Source organism: Ceratotherium simum, chromosome 23 (genome assembly GCF_057802395.1).
Source record: "Ceratotherium simum simum isolate JZ-2026a chromosome 23, ASM5780239v1, whole genome shotgun sequence".
In the NCBI taxonomy this organism is placed as follows: domain Eukaryota; kingdom Metazoa; phylum Chordata; class Mammalia; order Perissodactyla; family Rhinocerotidae; genus Ceratotherium; species Ceratotherium simum.
Genome location: NC_141922.1, coordinates 510,625 through 532,159, shown reverse-complemented (window position 1 = coordinate 532,159; position 21,535 = coordinate 510,625). Strand labels below are relative to the sequence as shown.

The 21,535-nt window shown below is 56.0% G+C and overlaps 3 protein-coding genes across 9 annotated transcripts in view; 2 read left to right on the top strand and 1 right to left on the bottom strand.

Moving 5' to 3' along the window:
• Positions 1-204: 204 nt before the first annotated feature.
• KIFC2 (kinesin family member C2) lies at positions 205-7,379 on the top strand. Of its 7 annotated transcripts, XM_087447171.1 has the most exons (18): positions 209-621; positions 847-925; positions 1,085-1,236; positions 1,344-1,482; positions 1,649-1,773; positions 1,853-1,918; positions 2,006-2,134; positions 2,546-2,623; positions 2,733-2,847; positions 2,923-3,032; positions 3,494-3,602; positions 3,679-3,836; positions 5,593-5,697; positions 5,781-5,902; positions 5,990-6,113; positions 6,232-6,361; positions 6,451-6,707; positions 6,809-7,379. In XM_087447171.1, the coding sequence occupies exons 1-18, from the start codon at positions 268-270 to the stop codon at positions 7,061-7,063; spliced, it is 2,607 nt and encodes an 868-aa protein (XP_087303297.1). In that variant the 5' UTR covers positions 209-267; the 3' UTR covers positions 7,064-7,379. The 7 variants fall into 7 exon arrangements, with proteins under 7 accessions (XP_087303293.1, XP_087303296.1, XP_087303295.1 ...); XM_087447169.1 differs by having other exon boundaries at positions 207-621; positions 2,733-3,032; XM_087447168.1 differs by having other exon boundaries at positions 207-621; positions 1,853-2,134.
• On the bottom strand, positions 7,375-9,506 carry FOXH1 (forkhead box H1). Its single transcript, XM_004443001.2, has 3 exons — positions 9,249-9,506; positions 8,814-8,918; positions 7,375-8,714 (listed from the first exon to the last, which is right to left on the bottom strand). The coding sequence occupies exons 1-3, from the start codon at positions 9,420-9,422 to the stop codon at positions 7,914-7,916; spliced, it is 1,080 nt and encodes a 359-aa protein (XP_004443058.1). The 5' UTR covers positions 9,423-9,506; the 3' UTR covers positions 7,375-7,913.
• Positions 9,507-9,691: 185 nt separating this feature from the next.
• Positions 9,692-21,535, top strand: part of PPP1R16A (protein phosphatase 1 regulatory subunit 16A) — a 33,397-nt gene continuing 21,553 nt past the window's right edge. Inside the window, exon 1 of the mRNA XM_087447144.1 lies at positions 9,692-11,934. The gene's annotated coding sequence lies outside the window, so the exon portion shown is untranslated. The remainder of the gene's footprint in view (positions 11,935-21,535) is intronic.

Genomic DNA, 21,535 nt, shown 5'->3' with positions numbered 1-21,535 from the left:
TAAGGGAGGGGCTGTGAAGGAAGGGGCGGGGCTGTAAGAGGAGGGGCGGGGAGGGAGGGGCTGTAAGAGGACGGGTCTGGGAGGAGGGGCGGGGCTGTAAGAGGAGGGGGCTGATGGGAGGGGCGGGTCTGTAAGAGGAGGGGCGGGGCCGTGAGGGGCGGGGGCTGCGCGGGGAGTGGAGGTTGGACACCCGTGGGCCCACAGCTCTAAGGGCGGGAGCTGTGGGGCCTCCACCGAGGGCTGAGAGGGACTCCGAGGAGAGGGGGTATGGGGGCCGTGGGCACTCTCAGCCCCAGATTTTCGGGAAGTAGAGGTGGGGGCGCGGGGCAGGTGTCCGCGGGGCCCCGGGGACACCTGATCGTGGCACCCCCTTCCTCGGGCGCGAGCCCTCCGCCCACGGAGCCGGGCCGTGGGGGCGGCCGCCTGGAGCATGCGCAGCGGCGGTGCGGCGTGCGGGTGCCGGGTCGGTGCGCGGGGACGCGGGGCGGCGCGAAGTGGGGCCCTCTGCCGCCCCGCGCTCCCATGTACGCTTTTTACTCGTTGCTTATCTACATCTTCTACAGCCTCTTCCGCAGGGATGGCGGGGCGGTGGCAGCCGCCGATCCCGGGGACCCCGCCCAGGTGAGCGGGGGCGGGCGCAGCGCGGCCGGCGACCCCTTTCTCAGAGCGGCTTTTCGGGCCCGCGCAGCGTGGGGCGCTGACGCTGGGGAGGGAGCCGTGGCGAGGACCCTGTCTCTGTTCTGGTGTTGGGACCAGAGACCTCAGCCCCAGCTCCTGTGGTCCAGTTCCCGGAGGGAGCCCCGCAGGCTGCCTGGCCTCGCCTCAGGGGCTCCCCTTGCTTCCTAGGGGGCCCGCAAGCCCAGGGGTCGCCGCCGCCCCCACCAGCCCACGGCAGAACTGTGGACCGAGCTGACCGGCCTGGTTGGTAGGTGTTGTCGGTGCGTCGGGAGCGCTGCGTCCCCGGGGCCAAGAGGGAACCACGCCGTACAGGAGAGGGAGGGAGGGCCTGGTATGAGTCATCTTGTGGCCTAGTTTCCAACACGTGACCCAGCACGCCGCCCCTTCCCACCACCTGGCCTCGCAGGCTGCTCCGAGTCTGAGGATGGGCCGGCCCGGGGACCCGAGGGCCGCCCCGTCGAGGTCTCCCTGGAAGAGGCTCTCGTGCGTCTTGCGGAGTTTCTCTCGGCCCAGCTGGGGGCGGAAGAGAGCTGCGGGAATCCTCCTGACCTGAGCAAGGTGAGCGGGGCTGCGAGTCCTTCTCCGGGAACCTGTTCTCTCCCTGGTCCTGGCCCCCACGTCCCTGCTCCTTTGTCTTCTCTGCCTGCTTCTTATCTCCTTCACAGCCCGGTGATGTTCCCCTACTGTTGACGGTGACCGGTCAGCTCGTGGCCCTCCTGGCATGGATTCGGAGCCCCAGGGGGAGGCAGGCCCTGCCCCAGGGGATTCAGCCAGCCTCGGGAGTGCAGCCCCCAACTCCTGCTGGTGCGTAGGGAGTAGTGAATTGAAAAGTGAGTGTGTTGAGGGAGTGAAGCCCACCAGAGCCTGAGCGGCCTGGAGTGTGAGATCCCAAGCCCAGCCCTGCTGCCGAGGTGCCGTGTCTTTTAGGCCAGAGACTTCATCAGTCCTAACTGGGTCTGCCCCACCCCAGGATCCCCATCCCAAGAAGAAAGCCCTTCCCTTTCACGGAGGGGTGAGGCCCAGGGCCAGCAGCCCCCTCAGTTGGAGGAGGACCAGAGAGCTTGGCAGCGGCTGGAACAGCTCATCCTTGGACAGGTGAGGGGCCCAGGGGGCAGCAGGGACTGGGGGGGACAGGAAGGAGGTGCTCCACCCTGTTCCCCCTCCTCCTCCCCAGCTGGAAGAGCTGAAGCAGCAGCTAGAACTGCAGGAGGAGGAGCTGGGCCGACTGCGCCTGGGAGTGGTGAGGCTGCCCTGGGTGGTTCAAGAGGGGGACAGGAGAGGAGGCCCAGAGTTTCAGGTGACTCCTGAGAGCTTCTCTCTCCACCAGGGGACCACAGACTCAGAGAAGAGGGTTCAGCACCTGACTCTGGAGAATGAGGCCCTGAAGCAGAGTCTGAGTCTCACTCGGCACCTCCTGCTGCACTGGGGTCCCGGCCCACCCCCCAGGACCCCCCAGGTACCCTGCTCTGTAGCTGCTACATCCCTGCAGTCTGGGGCTCCTGCACACTGGCCTCCAGCAACACAGGCCAGGCTTCCTCAGAATCTCCTGCCTGCTGGAACAGAGGTAGCAGGTCCTCTCGAGCCTGTCAAGGCTGGGGCCCAGGACTCTGGATAGGCCCTGGGATGGTCTGTGCAGGGCAGCCCCGTCAAGGAGACCGATGCCTATGGGAGAATTCCTCCACCCTGCCCTGTGGCTCTTCCAAGTGACTGATTCCCAGAAGAGCAGAGGGTCCTGGGGAAAGAAACTCTGCGTGGAGTTAGGAGGCATGGTTCTGCCTGCTCCTCTTGACTTGCCTTCCCCGCCTGTGAAATGGGGCTGCTGGAGTGCCCCTCCCGATTGGTCACCTGCCTCCCATTCCTCCTGCAGGATGAGGCAGAGGCACTAGTGGAGCTCCAGAGCCGGCTTCAGGAGACCCAGAACACCACAGAAGCTCTCCGAGTCCAGGTGGACACTGGGCCCAGGGGTTGGGAAGGCTGGGGCACTGGGAGGTGGGCATCTAAGGTGGGGCCTGTTAAGTGCCCTTTCCTCCATAACGGGTGGTCGGGTGGGGCAGCTAGGGGTGCAGGAGGTGCAGTTGCAGGGCCTTCGGGGGGCCCTCCGGCAGCTCCAGCAGGAGACTGAGCAGAACTGCAGAAGGGAGCTGCAGCAGATGCATGGGCAGCTGGCAGGTAAGCCCTGGGGCTGGGGGGCTCATGGAAAGGCCATGGGGTCTGGGCTTTCCCTCAACAACTTTCCCCTGCCAGGACTCCGGGCACGCATGGTGAGCCTGCGTCAGGGCTGCGGGGACCTCCGAGGACTGGTCAGCAGCTTTACCCAGAGCTGTCAGGGTTCGTTGAGCGAGGCCCGAGGCCAGGTCAGGACCACCTGCTCCCTCTCTAGCACAAGCTCTCTGGGCAGCCCCATCACTGTCCTTCTTTTGGGGGAGCCCCTGCTCTTTTTCCTTTCCTAGCCCAGCAGTTGCCTGCTCTGATAGAGGTTGTAGGCTCTGGAAGCAGAACAGCTATGTGACCCTGAGTGCCGTGTCATCTCTGGGCCTTTTTTGTCCTGTGCAAACTGGGGAGACAGTGAATCTCTCAGGATTCCCAAGAGCCCAGAGGAGACAGATGATGTCCTTGTCCGTGGTTCTCCGATTTCTGGGCTCTACCCCAGGTCCATAGAATGACTGTCCTCAGGAGCCTGAAGCCACTGAAAATTGTGGATCACCACATCTAGGTGGTCACATGGTAGCTCCACGTTGCTCTCAGCACCTCACGCCACCCCCAGGTCCTTCCTCGGCTGTTCCTCTCTGCCTTCTTCACATCCCTGTTCCCCCAGGTATCCTGGGCCCTGGGGGCACTGTCAGCCGGAGAGGCTGGGACTCAGCTCCCTGAGGAGCAGCAGAGGTCCCCAACTGGATGCCCCGGGCGGCTGCTAGAGCTCAAGGGTATGGCAGGCTTGGGGTGCAGAGGAGTGGGGGGGCAGGCGGGTGGAAGTGGACCCCAACCTGATCTTCACCGCAGGAAATATCCGCGTGCTGTGTCGGCTGAGGCCAGGGACACCCTCCAGCCTGGTGAGCTCGGAGCCCGGCCCAGGTGGCACTGTCACCACCTGCTATCGAGGGCGCCAAAATTGCTTCCGCCTGGACTGGGTCTTCCCTGCAGACGCCAGCCAGGAGGAGGTGATACTCTGCCCTTGCACCTGTGCTCACCCTCCCTCAGGGTCCCCCGGAATCCAGAGAGGCTCCGGGTTCTCCTTTTTGTCTGTCAGTCCTCCCAGGTGGGAGAGTGGCTGGACTCCAGCGAGGAAGAGAAAGGAGCCGGGGTTCTGGGAGGCAGGACTGGCAGACTAGCTGGGCACCTCTTTTCTTTCCAGCGTTGTTCCTCTGTGTCCCCCCACCAAGCTCTGCAGGCCTAGGGAAAACAGATCTTCTGGTTTAGGCAGGAAGGTTAACATTTTCAAAAATAATTTTTTATGAAGAAACTAAAGAAAACAAACTCTGCTGAGGTGAGGGTTACTGCTCGCGCAGAGCCTGCTGCGGAGCATGGCTTGGGTGCTGCTCCAGTGGGAACAGTGCTGTGATCTCCTTCCCTGGGCTTCAGTGGCTGCCCACTCCCCCAGCCGGGGGTCCCGAGTCGCCTAGCTGTGGGGGCAGGCACCCCTCCTGGCTTAGTGGCCAAGGTGGGCAGTGGAGGGCACGGGTGAGTGGGCGAGCTTCTGGCCCTCAGTGCTCTCCCGCTGCCCTGCAGATCCCGCTCTCCTTCCTCTGCCCCTTTCCTGCCAGACCCAGCGGAAAAGTGGAGTCTCAAGCCCCAGACCCCCACCAACTTGCTTCACACATGCTCTCTTGGTCACACACAATCTTTGCTGCTAGAGCTTCCATGGCTGAGGAAACAGAGGCTCAGGACTGGGAGGGAATGAGGTAAGGGACAGAGCTGGCCGAGACTCAGACCCGTGCTGGCCTCACAGGAACAGTGTGACAAGAGTGTGTAGCGGGTGGCTGGGGCGCCCTGCTCCGCTTCCTGGAGTACCACAGCTGTTTTCCACTCACCTCTCTGTTTATCCTACACACCACCCCGGCGTCAGCCACTGTCCCAAATTGCAGCCCTACAAGGGCCCCCCCGTATCCACTGCCTTGTGGGCAGCTCTTCTGGACAGGGCCCTCCAATTCAATATGTCTGAATGGAAGAACCAAAGGCACCTGTCACCGAGCCCCCTTACCTGTGTTCCCCATCTCTGCAGTGGCGCCACAGTCCTGCCACCATGGTCACCCCCAGTGCTTCCTCCCAGTCGTGGACTCTTAGTGATCTCACTGGCTATTCTGGATTCTGCCATCATGGCCAGCAGCCAACACTTCCAGCAGGACTGACAGTCCACTCAGTTACCAGCCACCTGGGCAGGAAAGCTGGCCATGTCATTGCTCAGAAGGCTGCTGTTGGCGTCCAGTCCCAGCCCCATGTCCCCCTAAGCTGTCTCTCTGCACCCTCCCAGGGCCCAGGTTTCAGCGATCCTGGCTGGCCCCGTCTTTTGAACCCCGGGGCCCTTCTGGGCTCATCCTTTGTGTGCCAAGCACTGCTCTGGTCTCTCGGCACATGTTCCCCTCAACCCTGACAATGGGTGACTGCAGTCCTCACGTCACAGAGGGAAACCTCATGTGAAGGACGATGAGTGACTGGCGTCCCGTCACACCCAGGGTCTGAACCTGGTGCTCCAGCCCACTGTCTGGACTCTTGACTGCCACGCCCCCGGCCTCTCCAGTACTCTGCATCACCTCTTCCTTTTCCCTTCTTTGCCTGGCAAATGCCACCTTCTCCAGGGAGCCTCTTCTGTCTGTGGGGAGATCCACTCTTCCCCGATGCTCCCCTAGAGCCATTTTCCCAGGGGAATCGAGCTCTGTTCACACCTTGCCCCACCCCTCACACCTCTCTTACTTCTAGGTCTTCAGGGAGCTGGAGCCGGCTGTGCTGTCCTGCCTTCGAGGCTACAGCGTCTGCATTTTCACCTATGGTCAGACAGGGACCGGGAAGACCTACAGCATGGAGGTGGGAAAGGGGGGCACTCCGGGTGGCTCCTGGGGCCAGGGACTGGGATGTGAGCCCCATGTGGCACCCCGTCCCGTTCCCAGGGCCCACCTGAGGACCCTGGCATAGCTCCTAGGGCGCTGCAGTCACTGTTCCGGGAGATGGGGACCGGAGGGCAGCACCGCGTGACTCTCAGCATGGTGGAGATCTACAACGAGGCTGTCAGGTCGGCACAGCCTCCTCCCTGCCCCTGGCCCCTGGCGCTTCCGGCTCCCCGAGAACCCCCGACCAAAGCCCTCCCTTTTCTCACCAGGGACCTCCTAGCCCCAGGGCCTCCTGAGCGCCTGGCCGTGAGGCAGGGACCAGCAGGCCAGGGGGGGATCCAGGTGACTGGCCTCACCTACTGGGACGTGCCCAACCTGGAGATGCTGCACCAGGTAAGGCTGCCAGGTGGGCCGCGCAGCCCTCCGAGGCCCCGCCCTCTTCTCCTACCTGGGGGCGCAGACCCTGCAGCAAGAGCCTGCTGCAGGCGAGTCCTGTCGCTCCGCCCTCCAGATGCTGAGACTGGGGAGGAGCAACCGGGCCACCGCCGCCACCGCCATGAACCAGCATAGCTCCCGTTCGCACGCCCTGGTCACGCTAACGCTGCGCGCAGCGTCCCCACCGCGCGGTGCGGGCCCCGCAGGTACTACGGACTGCGCCTGAGCCCTGCGGGGGGCCTCGCTGCACCCGAGACCGGGGCGCCCTCCACGTCGGGCTCGCTCGCTCCTGCAGGCACGCTGCACCTGGTGGACCTGGCAGGATCCGAGCGTGCCTGGAAGGCGGGGGCGGCCGGCGCGTTGCGGGGAGACCAGGACGGCGCCCAGCGTCTCCGGGAGGCCCGGACCATCAACCGCTCGCTGTTGGCGCTGGGAGGCGTGATGGCTGCGCTGCGGGCCCGCCGGCCACACGTGCCCTTCCGCGATTCGCAGCTCACGCGCCTGCTGCAGCCCGCGCTCGGCCCCGGCGCCACCGCCGTGCTGCTGCTGCAGGTGGGCGCGGGCGTGGGGCGGGACACAGGGCCAAGGGGGGGCGGCCTGCACGCTAGGCGCCGCCCACTCGGGGCTCGCCCACTAGCGCTGCTCCCCCGCAGATCTCCACGCGGCCCGAGGACCTGGGCGAGACCGTGTGCTCGCTGAAGTTCGCCGAGCGAGTGGGCCAAGTGGAGTTGGGGCCGGCCCGGCGCCGCAGGGCCCCGCCCTCCGGGACGCCCTCCTCGCTCAGCACCGACACACCACTCACCGGGACCCCCTGCACCCCCACGCCGCCCCCCGGGAGCCCTCCAAGCTCCGGCCGGGACTGCGGCGCCAGCTCGGCCCTCGCACCACTGGAGGACCTGCCTTCTTAAGTCCTGCGCAGGGAGTCTGGGGTCGCGCCTCTGCGGGCCGAGGCAGCAAAGTCCCTACACCCCCACAACCTTCTTGACCTCGGGGGCCAACTGCACCCCCTAACTTCCAGAGTTGCCCCTCCCCGAGAGAAGGAGTGTTAAGCCTGAGAAATGATTGCCCCCCAGTCCCTGAGCTCCCTCTTTATCACCATTTGTTGTTATCGCGCACACAGCAGGGGATCCTAGAGCCGCGGGACGGGACGCAGATCGCGGCCCAGTGTTACCCGAGTCACCACAGTCACCACTCAGCCCCCAAAAATCAGACTTGCCGCTAAAACGTTGTGTGTTCCTTTACTGTGCTTTTCCCACTACCACCACCAAAACCACTGTAGGGACCCTATCCCCCATCCCCTTTCCCGAAAAAGGTGCTATCTCCTTGCCAGGCAGTTGAGGGAGGACAACACTTCAGGCTGGAGCCACTATTAGGTTCTCCCCCAGCCCAGAGCCAGGGAGGGGAGGTGACAGATGGTGATGGATGGACGGATGGACAGAGGGTCAGAGAAGGTGGGACCTGGAAGGAGAGAGGAAGGGCTACTCCAAGCAGAGCCCTGCTCCTTCCAGCCGTGCCTCTGGGGGTAGGAGAGGCATGACTGGCTGTCAGGGCCAGGGTGCTGCCCATCTGGGCCACAACCCTTCGTGAGGCAGTCCAGTAAACATTGTGGACTCTCAGCCTGGCTGGTGTCTGGTGTTTCAAGGCTGCTGTGGCCAGACACCTCTTGGTCCTCTTGGCCTCGGTTTCCCCTCAACAAGCCAACAAGCCAAGGGCGGCAGGAGGGGGTGGGAGAGGAGAGCAGCCCCTGCCCTGGGAGCCTCACAGGCTGTACCAGGAGAGTAGCCAGCTTGGGGTGGGGGTAGCCAGGTCCCGGGGGTTGCTAACCCACACATCGTAGATGCTCTTGTTGGGTGGCACCCCCTGGAAGAGAGCATCTAGATCCCAGAGCAGCCCTGGGGGGCCGTGGGTTTTAGGGGCCACCCCCCAGTAGGCTGGGCTGGTTGAGGGTGGGCACCGGGGGCAGGAGGTGGGTGGTAGTGGAGCCAAGGGCATTACCACGTTGGGAGTGTAGATGGGCAAGTAGGAGGTGGGAAGCTGCCCCCAAAGTGAGGCCCTGTGACCCCCACTGGACAGTCCCCCAGGGTCTGAGGTACCTTGCAGTAAGTGGAGAGGCCAGGCTCTGCGCTCAGGGGAGAGGGGTGAGGGCCTGCTGGTTCCCCCCTGGGAAGTCTCCCTCTCTGCTCTCATGGGCCCAGGCAGGGGGTAGGGGGGCCACAGAGGCCTCTCAGAGAGCAGGGGCTGAGTGGGCACCACCTCTCCACTGCCCGCCGAGCCCGCCAGACCTGGGCTGCTCCGTGGCGCCCCTTCCCCGGGATCCCCTAGGAGAGACTTTATGCTGAAGCCCTCGCTGGGCGGAGGCTGGGGACTGGGCGGCCGGTAGGGCCGGCCGTGCAGCACGTACGGGCCCAGGTCCTTGGCGAAGGCCCCCCGCGCGCCCCTGCTCTGCCAGCGCCGGCACAGGGCCGTGTTCTGCAGCCGCAGCGCCTCGGCGGGAATCAGGCTCACGTCGACCGCCCAGAAGTTGCCCTTGGCCTGGGGCTTCGCAGGATCCTTGGGCACCTGGTGGGGGGGCAGGCTTGGGTGGGGCCGCGCGACCCCGGATACTCGGGATTACTGCCCCCGCCCCGCCCCCCGGCTCCGACCCTCGCCCTGCCCCACCTTGCGGAAGCATCGGTTGGAGGAGAGGTTGTGGCGGATGGAGTCCTTCCAGCCCTCGTAGTCGTCCCTGAAGAAGGGGAACACGGCCTGGACCTGACGGATGATCTGAAACCATGGGGCGGCGGGCAGGCGCCGTAAGCCGGGGCGCGGAGGGGGCAGCCGCCCCTCCCCCACAGCCGGGCCTAAGGGCGCCCCGGCGCCGCCCCCCCAGAACACCTCTGAACCTGAGGGAGAAGGGAGCACCTCACCGGAAAGGGTCCTGCCTGAGCGCCTCAGCCCTCTCCCCGGGTGCCCAGGCCGGGACTGGCCCCGCTGGCATAGCTGGGTAGGGCCAGGTGGGGGTGGAGGCCCGACCCTGAGCCTGGGAGTAGGCGGGAGATGGGTCTAGGGAAGGGTGCGACCTCGGAGTGTGAAGAGAGTGGGGGACCCTCTCACCTGGGCCAGCTTCAGCCTGCGGGAGGGTGCGGCCTGGATCACCAGGGCAATCATGGCCAAGTAGGTGTAGGGGGGCTTGTCATGCCGCAGGTATCTCTTCTTCCTTCTCTTGGGGGGCTGGGAGGGCGACTCCGCCCCGGGGAGCCCCAGGCCTGGGTTGCTGCAGGGCCCCATGCAGGGGAGGCCGACAACGTGGGCAGAGGCCTGGCCCGTGGAGGGCGCAGGGCACTGGGGCAGTGTGGCGAGGAAGGGCCAGGGCCTGAGGCCGGGCGGGGGCAGGCGGGCCGGGCCCTTTATCATTCGGATGGAAGGGGGAGGGGAGGGGAGGCAAAGGGAGGGAGGAATACGGCGGTGGGGGAGGGGAGCATGCAGAGGGCTGCCACAATTAGCAGATTTCAGTTAATCTGAAAGGGAGGGGCAGGGAAGATTCCAGTGGGGGCTGCAGGCGGCCACTCAGGCCTCATTCCTTACCCCTGGACTGCCTTCAGCACCCCCTACGACCTGGAAGGAAAAGCCCTTGGAAGAAGCCCATGACCCAGGGTTACTTTATCCTTTCTGTCTCGGTTCAGTCTCAGGCTCCCAGTTAACCCACCTGAGAGTGATTTGTCCAAGCTGAGTTGCCAAGAAGGGGTGGGGTCTTCGGAGAGTTCAAGGCTGAGCAGGACCTGAGTGGTGGTCTGGGAGGGCTTCCTGGAGAAAACCTCAGGAACAAAAGAGGGGCACAGTTGACTCAAGGGATTTTTCCCAGGGGCTGCTGCAGGGCCCCAGCAGGGTCCGCAGGCCCTGGAGGCTGCTTCCCTCCTTGGTACCTGTCAACAGTGGATCTTGGGAGCTAACCAGCCCTCATTACTCACTGTGCACCTCACTGGCCCTGAGTGAGCCGGCCTCAGAGGACTGCCTCGAGGTGGGCTTGCCTCCCTCCTCCTCTTCTGGTCCTCTGGGTCCAGATGCTCTGGAGGTTGCCCCCAGGGAGGATGCCCCTTGTTCCTTGGGGGCACTTGGGCAGTGCCCCTGTATGGGTGTGCATGGAGGAAGAGGTCTTCTAGCTGTAAGTGTTTACTGGACACCTCTCGGGGCCAGGACTTGAGGATACAGCCCCATAGGTCATGTGAGGACTACCTGGCTTTGCCCTGGGTGGGACAGAGTGCAGGTGTGTTATGTGTGGGTGCACAGGCAGGGCTTCCCTGGCAGCTAAGGCCCTACGGCTTAGTTTAGAAGGAGGCAGATGCTCCCCAGGCAGGTGGAAGCTGGCCTGAGTGGAGGAGGGACACTCTAGGAGAAGGAATGGAGGCTCAGGCTGGGGAGGCCTGTGGGGCCAGCACCCTCTGTTCAGGCCTGGCCAGAGCCTCTGAGGGCTTTAGCAGGCAGAGCACCTGGCCTAAAGGTGTGGTCCAAGAAAAATGCCTCTGGCAGCTGTCCTGAGACTCACCGGTGCTCCTAACTCCCAGACCTTCTTCTGTCCCCTCACCTTCTCCTCTCTGGCCACCTGATCTGTGGCCCTGCCCCTCAAGTCAGTCAAGGCCTGTGCTCTGTACCCTGCCCCAAAGCCCAGATGTGTGTCATGTCAACCAGCCCCCGCCACAAGTTTGCCCAAGGGGGTATCAGGCCCAGGGCACTAGCAGTGGTGGTTGATACTGGTACCAGGGCCCCCAGACCCAAGAGAGGCCACAGGAGCACAGGGACACACTTTATATCACTTTACTCCAAGAATTCAGCTTTTATTATGCAGCCCCCCCAATACCCTTAAAAGGGTTGAAAATCCACAGCGTACAGTGGGTGTCCAGCTCACACTGAGGCACTGAGGGAAGGAATGAAGGATGGGTGCACTGGAGGAGGAAGCCTTGGGCTGAGATGGATGATGTATGTGGGGTACCACACTGCTCCCCCCAATATCTCACTCTCCCTTCAGACTTCACCTGGCTTCCTCTGGACTCCTATGTCACCTTCTGAACTCCTGTCCATTCCCAGGGCTCTAGTTGAGGGGGTCCTTTTGTCTCACCAGGCTGTTACTACCTATGGCCTCCTTCCCTTAGCAAGGAGGTCTTTCTCTCCTACAAGTCTTAAGTCACCCCTCTCCTCCACTAGTCCTCCTTTGCTTCCGAGATAAAGCCCAACTCCTTGGTTTGGCATTCAAGGCTCCTTGTGTCCTGACTGACTACTCATGTCTGACCACACTCTACCCCCTGCCCTCCTAAACCACCATCTCAGCTGCTTCCCATTGTCCCAATGCACCAGGTCCTTCCACCTTTGCGAATGCTGTTCCCTCTGCCCGTGATGCCTCTGCTCTGTCGCATGAACTCCGACCTTTCCTTAAAAGCCCAGCATAAATAGATGACCACCTTCCTGGGAGTCTTTTGACTCCTTGCCCTTCCCGTCCCACCCAGGCCCCACCCACGCCGAGGATGTCCTTGCCAAAGAGAAGCTCACACTCCCCGGTCCGCAGCCAGCCGCAGCGGTCCACCAGAGACTCGGGGCAGGCCCCGCCCCCGGGCAGCTCAGCCCCGCCCCCGGCTCCACGGGGCGCCCCGGCTTCCGGCCCCGGGCCTCGCGGGCCGGAAGTATAGCGTTGCCATGGCAAGGGCCGGGTGCGGGGCCCGCCCCCACGGCTCCCGGAGTAGCGCGGGGCCGACTGACCAGCCCACGGGATCCGATCGACTGCGCGGTGGCGGCCTGCGCGAGGCGGAAGGTGAGGCGCGACTTCCGGGGGCTGCAGCGGGAGAGGAGGCCAGGACCCGGGGGGAGAGGAGGCCGGGGCTCAGGAGAGAGGAGGCCGGGCCCCGGGCGGGGAGAGAGGAGGCCGGGCCCCAGGGGGGAGTGGAGGCCGGGGCTCAGGAGAGAGGAGGCCGGGTCCCGGGGCGGGGGTGGGGGAGGAGGCCGGGCCCTGTGGGTGGTGAGTGGGCGGAGCTGAGCTGAGAGAGAGGGAGGAAAAGAGGGAGATTAGATCCGGATGAGAGTGAGAGGAGGCCCGGGGCCAGATGGCGAAGTCCTCAGGAAACATATCTGGCCAGCACACAGGGAGGCCAGGGCAGAAGTGTCTCCAGGCCCCACTTGGGCACTGGTGGATGAGGCCCAGGGAGGCAGGTGCTAAGGGTCACACACGGCTTCTAGTGGTGGCAGCCTGTGAAGGCCACCAGTAGCACTTTTCACATTTTACCTGTATGTGGAATTGTTTTCATTCTTGCAGCTTGTTTGTCAGGTAGGCAGCGCTAGAATTATCTCCATTTTCCGCCCACGGAATTAAGGCCTGCAGAGAAGGGACTTGCCCAGGCTTTGTGTGGGCTTTGGAGTTGGGCCAGAGGAGAAACTGGAGCCTCTCTGGGACAAATTCCTTAAACTTTCAGGGGTTCAAGTGACTTTACTTGTAATGTGGGGATCCTGGGCTCCGCCTCACAGAGTGAGGTCAGGGTGAGAAGTACTGACTAACGTGTTGAAAGTGCCTGGCTCTGTGTTGGTGCAGAGGTGCTCCGGGCCTGCGAGGGGGTATCCACGACTGGCTTGGGCCCCTTGCTGTCCTGGAGCCGAGGCTGAGGCCACTGTGGGATTAGTTTCCATGGGTGCAGGAGGGAGGCGTGTATGGAGTCATTCCAAGTTTTGGGAAGCTAGAGAAAGGCTGGCCCTCCCCAAAGTTCTGGGCCTTCCTCTTCTTCCTGGATCCTTAACTTGGGGGTGGAGGTGGTGGTAGGGATACCACGTTGCTCTTCTCAGTCCTGGTCTTGGCCCAGCAGTGAGCCCTCCTGGGTGTCTTTCCTCCTCCAGGTGCTCTCTCCTGCAGGATTGGGGTTTCCCTGGGACAAGTGTGAAGGGCCCTCTGTGTCTCTGGGTGTGCTGCCTAGTTCCCTTCAGGGGCCCCAAAGGGGAGCCCTAGCCTGGGGCCGAGTTGCTAAGGGGCTGGTGGATGCCTGAAGGAGCCTGCACAGAGGCTGGCTCTGTGCCCCTTATTGTGATGGATGTGTGGCACTCTGAGCGGCCAGCTGCCTGCCCCTGCCCTCCCCTCTCCCCCAAGCTCTTGCTCAGAGCTGGGATGGGGAAGCTTTAGAAGGTCCTTTTTTCCCTCCTGATGCCTGCGCTGGATTTCCTCCCTCTTGGCTGGAGCCTCCTTTCCTGGCTCTCCACTGGCCCGTCCTGGCCTCATCCCTCACCCGCTTGGGATGTGCCTGGATTCTGCGCTCTCTAGAACGTTGCCTGGGCTGGCAGGCACCTAGGAAGGGGGCTCCTGTATCTGTGGGCTCATTGTTGGGGTCTGTGTTCTAGGGATTTCTGAATCTCTGGTCTCTACCAACAGCCTTCTCCACTGCATGCAGTTTTTGAACCTCAGTCTCAGGGGAGCCTCTGGTGACCCAGCACACCATATCTGCTCTAAGATTGCCACACCCAAGCACCTCTGCCACAGTCTACCCGTTAGCCAAAGCAAGACATCTGGTGGCAATTCCAGGCTCTTCCCTCACTTCCAGGCTCTCTCAAAACTTTCTCCCAAATATCCCTGATCCTGGCCCTTCCTGTCCATCCCTTCTGCCAAGTAGCCTGCTTCTGTGGCTCCTCATTCCCTCCGGGGTCACGGCAGTTGCCCCGGCTGGTCTTCTTTGCTCTATCTCTGCCCCTGCCTTCTTCCTTCTCACCTTAGCCGGAGTGATGGCTCTGAAATGAAAGTCTGATTCTTGTGCTCTCTTCCTTGCCATCCTTTCTCACAGACTTCAGGATAACACTCACCTGTCTTTTCAGACAAAGTCCTATTTGCTGCCCCCTGACCCCACCCCTGACTACTTTTCCATGTGTGTGTCATGCCACCGCCATACTGAACCCCTGCATGGTGGTGGAAGGGAGAGAGCGCATCTCCCCTCACCCCTTCCAAGCTCTGTGGCCTTGGGCAGGGCCTCCCAGCACAGCAGGCTGAGAAAGGACAGAGAGGGCCAGGAAAATCTAGTCCTCAGACACCCAGGGGAGAGGGCCCCCTGGAGGAAGAGCACATGCTCACCTGCTGGGAACCCTGTGAGGGCAGGTGCAGTGAGGCCTGACAGTGGATGTTGGATTCTGGGCTGTGTTCTTCCTTCATGGCCATGACAAACACAAAGATTGGACAGATTGGTGCTGCAGAGGAGTGCAGTGGAGGTGGGGCCACGGAGACAGGGCCTGCAGACAAGTCTATAAAGGAATTTCAACGTGAAGGAGACGGGTGTGTGTCGGAGGAGGAGCTGGCTTGAATGGCATGGTCAGCGGAGATCCAGAGAGGTTGTGGACTCGGGCATAGGAGTGACTGATAGCTTCGAGGTCTCAGGCAGGTGGAAGAGAGCTGAGTGTGGAGTGGAGGTGGAGAGTTGAGTAGTGGTACCGCCAAGTGGCTTGAGTCCTCTTCTCCACTCTCAGCCCCATCCTGCTATGCCAGGATTTCCTGAGACCTTGGCCATTCTTTGATCTGACCAGTGCTATTTTGTTGATTTTGTGTGACATGCTGTATAAATTTCACCCCCCACCCACCTAGAACCTCCTCCTGTTTTAGAAGGAGGGGAGGATGGTGCAGAGGCAGATGACCCCCTGGGAGCCTCCGGGACTCAGATGAAGATTCAGTCTCCTGCCGAGCCCTCCTCACTGGCCAAGTGGGTTTGAATGTCCCTCCTGTGCGGGCAGGGCATTGGGTAGAGCCTTGTTGTTGCTGATGGACCTCCCGTGTATCCTCTGGGTGGAGCTCGGGTTGGGCTTCACCATTGCCAGCTCTGCATCCCAGTGCCCAGCCCGGCCCTGCCACAGTTGCACACACAGCTTAGCGATGATCCTTTCCGTTGGACCAGCTCAGCCACAAGCTCAGAGTCTCTTCTGTCACCTTCTGTGCTGTTCCCCCAATGCCAGGAGCCCATTTGTTTTTCCAGTTATTGAGAACTTCCTGCGAGTCAGGCACTGGGCTCAGCTCTGAGGATAGAGCAGGGAAGGAAATAGTAAATGGCATGTCAAAAATTAAAGCAGAGTGAAGAGATAGGAGAGTGACAAGGTGGCCACAGAAGCCCTCTGAGGAGGTAACGTTTAAATTGCTATCTGAGGGCCGGCTCCGTGGCTTGGCGGTTAGGTGCGTGCGCTCTGATGCTGGCGGCCCGGGTTCGGATCCCGGGGGCGCCCCGAGGCACCACTTCTCCGTCCAACGCGAGGCCGAGTCCCGCGTACAGCAACTAGAAGGATGTGAACCTATGACATGCAACTATCTACTGGGGCTTTGGGGGGAAAAAGCTGAATAAATAAAATCTTTAAAAAAAAAAAAAAAAATAAAAAATAAATTGCTATCTGAGGGCCGGCCCCGTGGCTTGGTGGTTAAGTGCGCGCGCTGCGATGCTGGTGGCCCGGGTTCGGATCCCGGGTGTGCATCGAGGCACCACTTCTCCGTTCATCCTGAGGCCGAGTCCCACATACAGCAACTAGAAGGATGTGCAGCTACGACGTACAACTACCCACTGGGGCTTTGGGGGGAAAAAATAAAATAAATAAAATCTTTAAAAAAAAAAAATAAATAAAAAAAAATAAATAAATAAATTGCTATCTGAGTTATAAGAAGGAGTGAGCTATCCTAAGATCTGGTGGAAGAACCTTCCAGACGGAGGGAATAGCTAATGCAAAGTAGGAGTAATGATGAAGATGACAGCATGAGACAAACTTGTGACACACCAGGGGTCATGAACTTTTCTGTGAAGGGCCAGATAGTAAATGTTTCAGGCTTTGCAGGCCGTGTGGTCTCTGTCACTATTACTCAAACTCTGCCGTTTTGTGGAAAAGCAGCCACAGATAATATGTAAGTGCATGTGCTGTGTTTCAACAAAACTTTATTTATACACCTGAATTTTGAATTTCATAGCATTTTCATGTGTCACAAAATATTATTATTTTTATTTTTTTCCCAGTCGTTAAAAAATGTAAAAGCCATTCTTAACTTATGGGCCATACGAAAACAGACGGCAGGCTGACCCCTGTGCTAGACGCCCAAAGCGCTGTGCGTATTAACTCACTGAGTTCTCATGAGAACCTCGTAAAGAAGGTACTATTATCATTCCATTTACAGATGAGGAAACTGAGGCAAAAGAGGCCAAGAAGCTTGACCAGTCCCCTCAGTTCACTGCCCCTTCAAACTTGGAGTGTGGTTCCAGAGCTCGGCTCCCTGCCCCTCTGGTACAGGAGCCGCAGGTGTCTGAGTTGCAGGAAGCAGGAAGCAGGCCTGGGCTGAGTGGGAAGTGGAGAGGGAGGTATGGGAGGAGATAATACGCAGGGGCCAGCTATGCAGGGTTTAGAGGCCAGGGTAAAACTTTGGATTGTACATTTTTATTTTTTTGCATGAAACTTTATTAAGGTGTCATTTACATACAAAAAATGCACCTATTGTAAGTATACAGGTTGGTGGTTTTGATAGATGTGTGCATCCTTGTAAACACCCCCATAACTCAGATGTAGAACAGAAGTTCTCTTGCTCCCTTCTGTGGTCAGTCCTCCCTCCACCCGGCCCCAGGCAACCACTGGTCTGCTTTCTATTTCTATAGATTCACTGTCCCTTTTATAGAATTTCACATAAGTGGAATCATACTGAACGGATACTTTTGTGTCCGACTTCTTTCGCAGATGTAGTGTTTAGGAAATCCGAATTGTTGCGTTTCTCACTAGTTCATTCTCTTTTTCTTGCTGGGTGGTTTGGTATTCCATCATGTAGACAGACCGCTATTTAATCTATACATATACCTGCTGATAGACATTTTGGTTCTTTCCATTTTTTGGCTATTATGAATAAAGCTGCTGTGAGCATTCATGCATAGAAGTCTTTGTGTGGGCATATGCTTTATTTCTCTTGGGTTGAAATGATAGAAATAATGTGTTGAAGTGTGTGTTTATAAGAAAGTGCCAACTATTTTCCAAAATGATGGTATCATTTTACATTCGCAGTTGTTCCATATTCTCTTTAACTCAGTGTTGTCCTTTTAAAGTCTGTCCAGTCTCAGGGCCGGCCCCGTGGCTTAGCGGTTAAGTGCGCGTGCTCCGATGCTGGCGGCCCGGGTTCGGATCCCGGGCGTGCACCGACACACCGGTTCTCCGGCCATGCTGAGGCCGAGTCCCACATACAGGAACTAGAAGGATGTGCAACTGTGGACATACAACTATCTATTGGGGCTTTGGGGGAAAAAATAAATAAAATTAAAGTCTACCCAGTCTCATAGGTGTGTAGTGGGAGCTCATTGTGGCTTTAATTTGCATTTCCCTAATAATTAATGGTGTTGAGCATCTTTTCTTGTGCTTATTTTATTGGTCATTTGTATATTTTCTTTTGTGAAGTGTCTGTTCAAATCTCTTGCCCTTAAAAAAATGAGTTGTTTATCTTATCAAGTTTTAAGCCTTCTTTATATTATTCAGGATGCAAGTCCTTTGCCAGATATTTGTATCGCAAATATGTTCTATGGCTTGCCTTTTAGTTACCGATGTCTTGAACAGCAAACACTTTTAATTTTGATGAAGTCCAGTTTGTCAGTTTTGTTCCCTTGTGTTTTGTGCTTCCTCTTACAGTGTGAGTACAGGTCAAGGATCATTGTTTTCCATGTGGATATCCACTTGTACCAGCACCATTTTTTGTTTGAGGAAGATTGGTCCTGAGCTAACATCTGTTGCTAATCTTCCTCTTTTTCTTTTTTTCTCACCAAAGCCCCACTACATAGTTGTATATCTTAGTTGTAGGTCCTTCCAGTTCTTCTATGTGGGATGCCGCCTCAGCATGGCTTGATGAGCAGTGAGTAGGTCCGCGTCCAGCATCCGACCTGGTGAACCCCGGGCCGCCGAAATGGAATGCACAAACTTAACCACCACGCCACTGGGCCGGCTCTGCAGCATCATTTTTTGAAGACCCTCATCTCCCTCTTGTATTACCTTAACACCCTTGTTGAAAATCAATTGACAGTATATGTGTGGGCCTGTTTCTGGATTCTCTATTCTATTCTTTGATCTTATGCTAATATCCCACAGATTTGATTATGGTAGCTTCATAATGTCTTGAGATCAAGTAGTGTAAATTCTCCAACTTGGTTTCTCTTTTTCAAGTCAGTTTGGCTCTTCAAGATGTTATGCACTTCTATATAAATTTTAGAATTAGCTTGTTAATTTCTACAAAAAGGCTCACTGAGATTTTGGTTGGGATTGTATTGAAGCTATAGTTCTATTTGGGGGAGAATTGACGTTTTAATAGTATAGAACATGGTATATTTCTCCATTTATTTAGGTCTCTGTATTAATTATCTATTGCTGTATATCTATTGCTGTATAACAAATTACCCTAAAGTATAGTGACTTAAAACAATGAACATTTATTATCTCACAGTTGCTGTGGGTCAGGAATTCAGAGCTAGCTTGGCTGCATGGCTCTGGTTCAGGGTCCGGTGTGGTTGGGTTAGGATCATCAGCCAGGGCTGCACCCTCTGAGGGCTGGGCGGTGGCTGAAGCCTCTGTTTACTAAGTGGCTCCCTCAGGCGGCTGTTGGCAGGAGGCCTCAGTTCCTCACTCGTGGGCCTTTCTGTAGACTGCTTCAGTGTCTCACAGCAGGGCAGCTAATGTCTACAAGCCCCAGTGACCCAAGAGAGAGAAAGCAAGAGGCTGCATTGCCTTTTATAACCTAGTCTTTTAAGTCATGTCTCATCATTTCTGCTTTTTTTCCTATTTGTTGGAAGTGAGTAACTAAGTCCACCCATACTCAAGGGGAAGAGGCTTAGGCTCTGCCTTTTGAAGGGGTATCAAAGTATTCCATGCTTTGTGATACTAATTTTGTAAATGATATTTAACATTTTACATTTTCCAGTTGTTTGTTGCCAGTACAGAGACATCCAGTTGATTTTGACATATTGTCCTTGCATCCTACAACCTTGCCAGCCATGCTTGTTTATTCTAGTAGCCCTATTGTAGATTCCTAAGGATTTTCTACATGTCTTTCTACATGCCTTCTGCATCTAAAGAGTTTTACATCTTCCTTTCCAATCTGTAAGCTTATTTCTTACCTTAGTGCGCTGGCTAGGACCTCTAGTACAGTGTTGAATACAAGTGGTGAGAGTAGATTTCCTTACCTTATTCTTAATCCTAGGGGGAAGGAATCATCCCATTAGGCATGATTTACTTGTAGGTTTTTTGGAGATACTCTTTATAGGTTGAGGAATTTTCCTTCTATTTCTAGTATTCTAAGTTTTATTTATTTATTTTATCATGAGTGGATGTTGAATTTTGCCAGATGCTTTTTCTGCTTCTATTGATTTGATTGTATTTTTTAAATAGTAAACTATGTTGATTTTTAAAACGTTAAACCAACCTTGCATTCTTGAATAAACCCCACTTGGTATTGATGTATTATCCTTCTTATATATTGCTGGATTCAATTTGATAATATTTTTAAAAGGATTTTTGCAACTATTCATGAAGAAATCAGTCTGTAGTATTCTTGTCAAGTCTTTGGTTTTGGAGTAAGGGTAATACTGGCCTCATAAAATGAGTTGGGATGTGTTTCTTCCTCTTCTATTTTCAGAAAGCGCTTTTGTACATTTGGTATTTTTTCTTTTCTTTCTTTCTTTCTTTTTTTTTTTGGTTCTTTTTGCTGAGGAAGATTCACCCTGAGATAACATTTGTTGCCAATCTTCTTCTTTTTCTTTTCTTCGTTTGAGGAAGATTTGCCCTGAGCTAACCTTGGTGCCAGTCTTCCTCTATTTTTATATGGGTTTCCGCCATAGCACGGCTGCTGACATGTGGTGTAGGTCTGCGCCCGGGAACTGAACCTGGGCCACTGAAGTGGAGTGCACCAAACTTAACCACTAGGCCATGGGGTTGGCACCTATTTTTTCTTCTTTAAATGTTTGGTGTAGCTTACCAGTGAAGCCATCTGGGCCTGGAGTTTCTTTGTGGGAAAGTTTTTAACTGCAGGTTTAATTTCTTTAATAGATATAGGGCTATTCAGGTTTTCTATTTCTTCTTGAGCTCCTTTTGATAATTTGTTTCATTTGGCTAATTTGCCCATTTATTTGTCAAGCATAGCAGTTTTTTTCTATAAAGGGCCAAATAGTAAATTATTTAGGCTTTTCAGGCCACGTGGTCTCTGTTGCAGCTACTCAACTCTGTTATTGTCGCACAAGACAGCCAGAGACAATACATAAACAAATGAGCATGGCTGTATTGTAAAAAAAAACTTTATTTATTTACGAAAACAGATGGTGGGCCAAATTTAGTCCACAGGCTGTAGTTTGTTGACCCCTGACCTAAATTGTTGAGTAAATTGTTCAGAACATTCCCATTTTTATCCTTTTAATGGTCTGTAGGATCTGTAGTGATGTCTCCTTTTTCATTCATGATATTGGTAATTTTTGTCTTTTTTCTTGATCAGTTTAGCAACAGTTTATCAATTTTATCAATATTTTCAAAGAAACATCTTTTAGTTTCAGTATTTTTCTCTATTTGTTTATTTTCTATTCATTATTTTCTGCTCTTATTAGTATTTCCTTTTACTTACTTTGGGTTTAATTTTCTCCTCTTTTTCTAGCTTCTTAAATTGGAAGCTTAGGTCATTGATTTGACCTTTCATCTTACTTAAGCATTCAAAGGTAGAAATTTCCTTCTTTTTTTTTTTTTTTTTTTTTTTAAAGATTTTATTTATTTTATTTTTCCCCCCAAAGCCCCAGTGGATAGTTGTGTGTCGTAGCTGCACATCCTTCTAGTTGCTGTATGTGGGACTCGGCCTCAGGATGAACGGAGAAGTGGTGCCTCGATGCGCACCCGGGATCCGAACCCGGGCCACCAGCATCGCAGCGCGCGCACTCAACCACCAAGCCACAGGGCCGGCCCAGAAATTTCCTTCTAAGCACTGCTTTAACTGCATCTCACATGTTTTGATATGTTACGTTTTCATTTTCGTTCAGTTCAAAATGTGTTCTAATTTCCATTTTGATTTCTTCCTTAGCCTGTAGGTTATTTAGAAGTATGCGTTTAAGTTTCCAAATATTTGGGAATTTTTCCAGATTTTTTTTGTTATTGATTCCTAATTTCATTCCGTTGTGGTCAGTGAACATACTGTGTACTTTCATTCCTTGTAAACTTATTGAATCTTGTATTATGTTGTAGCACATGGTCTATCTTGGTGAATGAATTTTTTTTTTTTTTTTAGCTTTTTATTAATGGAAAATTTCAAACATCTATACAAGTAGACAGAATAATATAATGATCCCCATATATTCCCCACCAACTTTAACAGTTATTAACTCATGCCAGTTTTGTTTCATTTGTATCTTTTATATTATTTTGAAGCAAATCTC

Excerpts from the sequence above, each read along its gene's own strand:
- FOXH1 (XM_004443001.2), bottom strand. The coding sequence starts at position 9,422 with ATGGGGCCCTGCAGCAACCCAGGCCTGGGGCTCCCCGGGGCGGAGTCG. Across the intron at positions 8,919-9,248 it reads GCAGGCTGAAGCTGGCCCAG|ATCATCCGTCAGGTCCAGGC; the intron begins GTGAGAGGGTCC and ends CCATGGTTTCAG. Across the intron at positions 8,715-8,813 it reads CCAACCGATGCTTCCGCAAG|GTGCCCAAGGATCCTGCGAA; the intron begins GTGGGGCAGGGC and ends CCCCCCCACCAG.
- KIFC2 (XM_087447167.1), top strand. The coding sequence starts at position 268 with ATGGGGGCCGTGGGCACTCTCAGCCCCAGATTTTCGGGAAGTAGAGGT. Across the intron at positions 1,774-1,852 it reads AACAGCTCATCCTTGGACAG|CTGGAAGAGCTGAAGCAGCA; the intron begins GTGAGGGGCCCA and ends CCTCCTCCCCAG. Across the intron at positions 5,903-5,989 it reads ATCTACAACGAGGCTGTCAG|GGACCTCCTAGCCCCAGGGC; the intron begins GTCGGCACAGCC and ends TTTTCTCACCAG.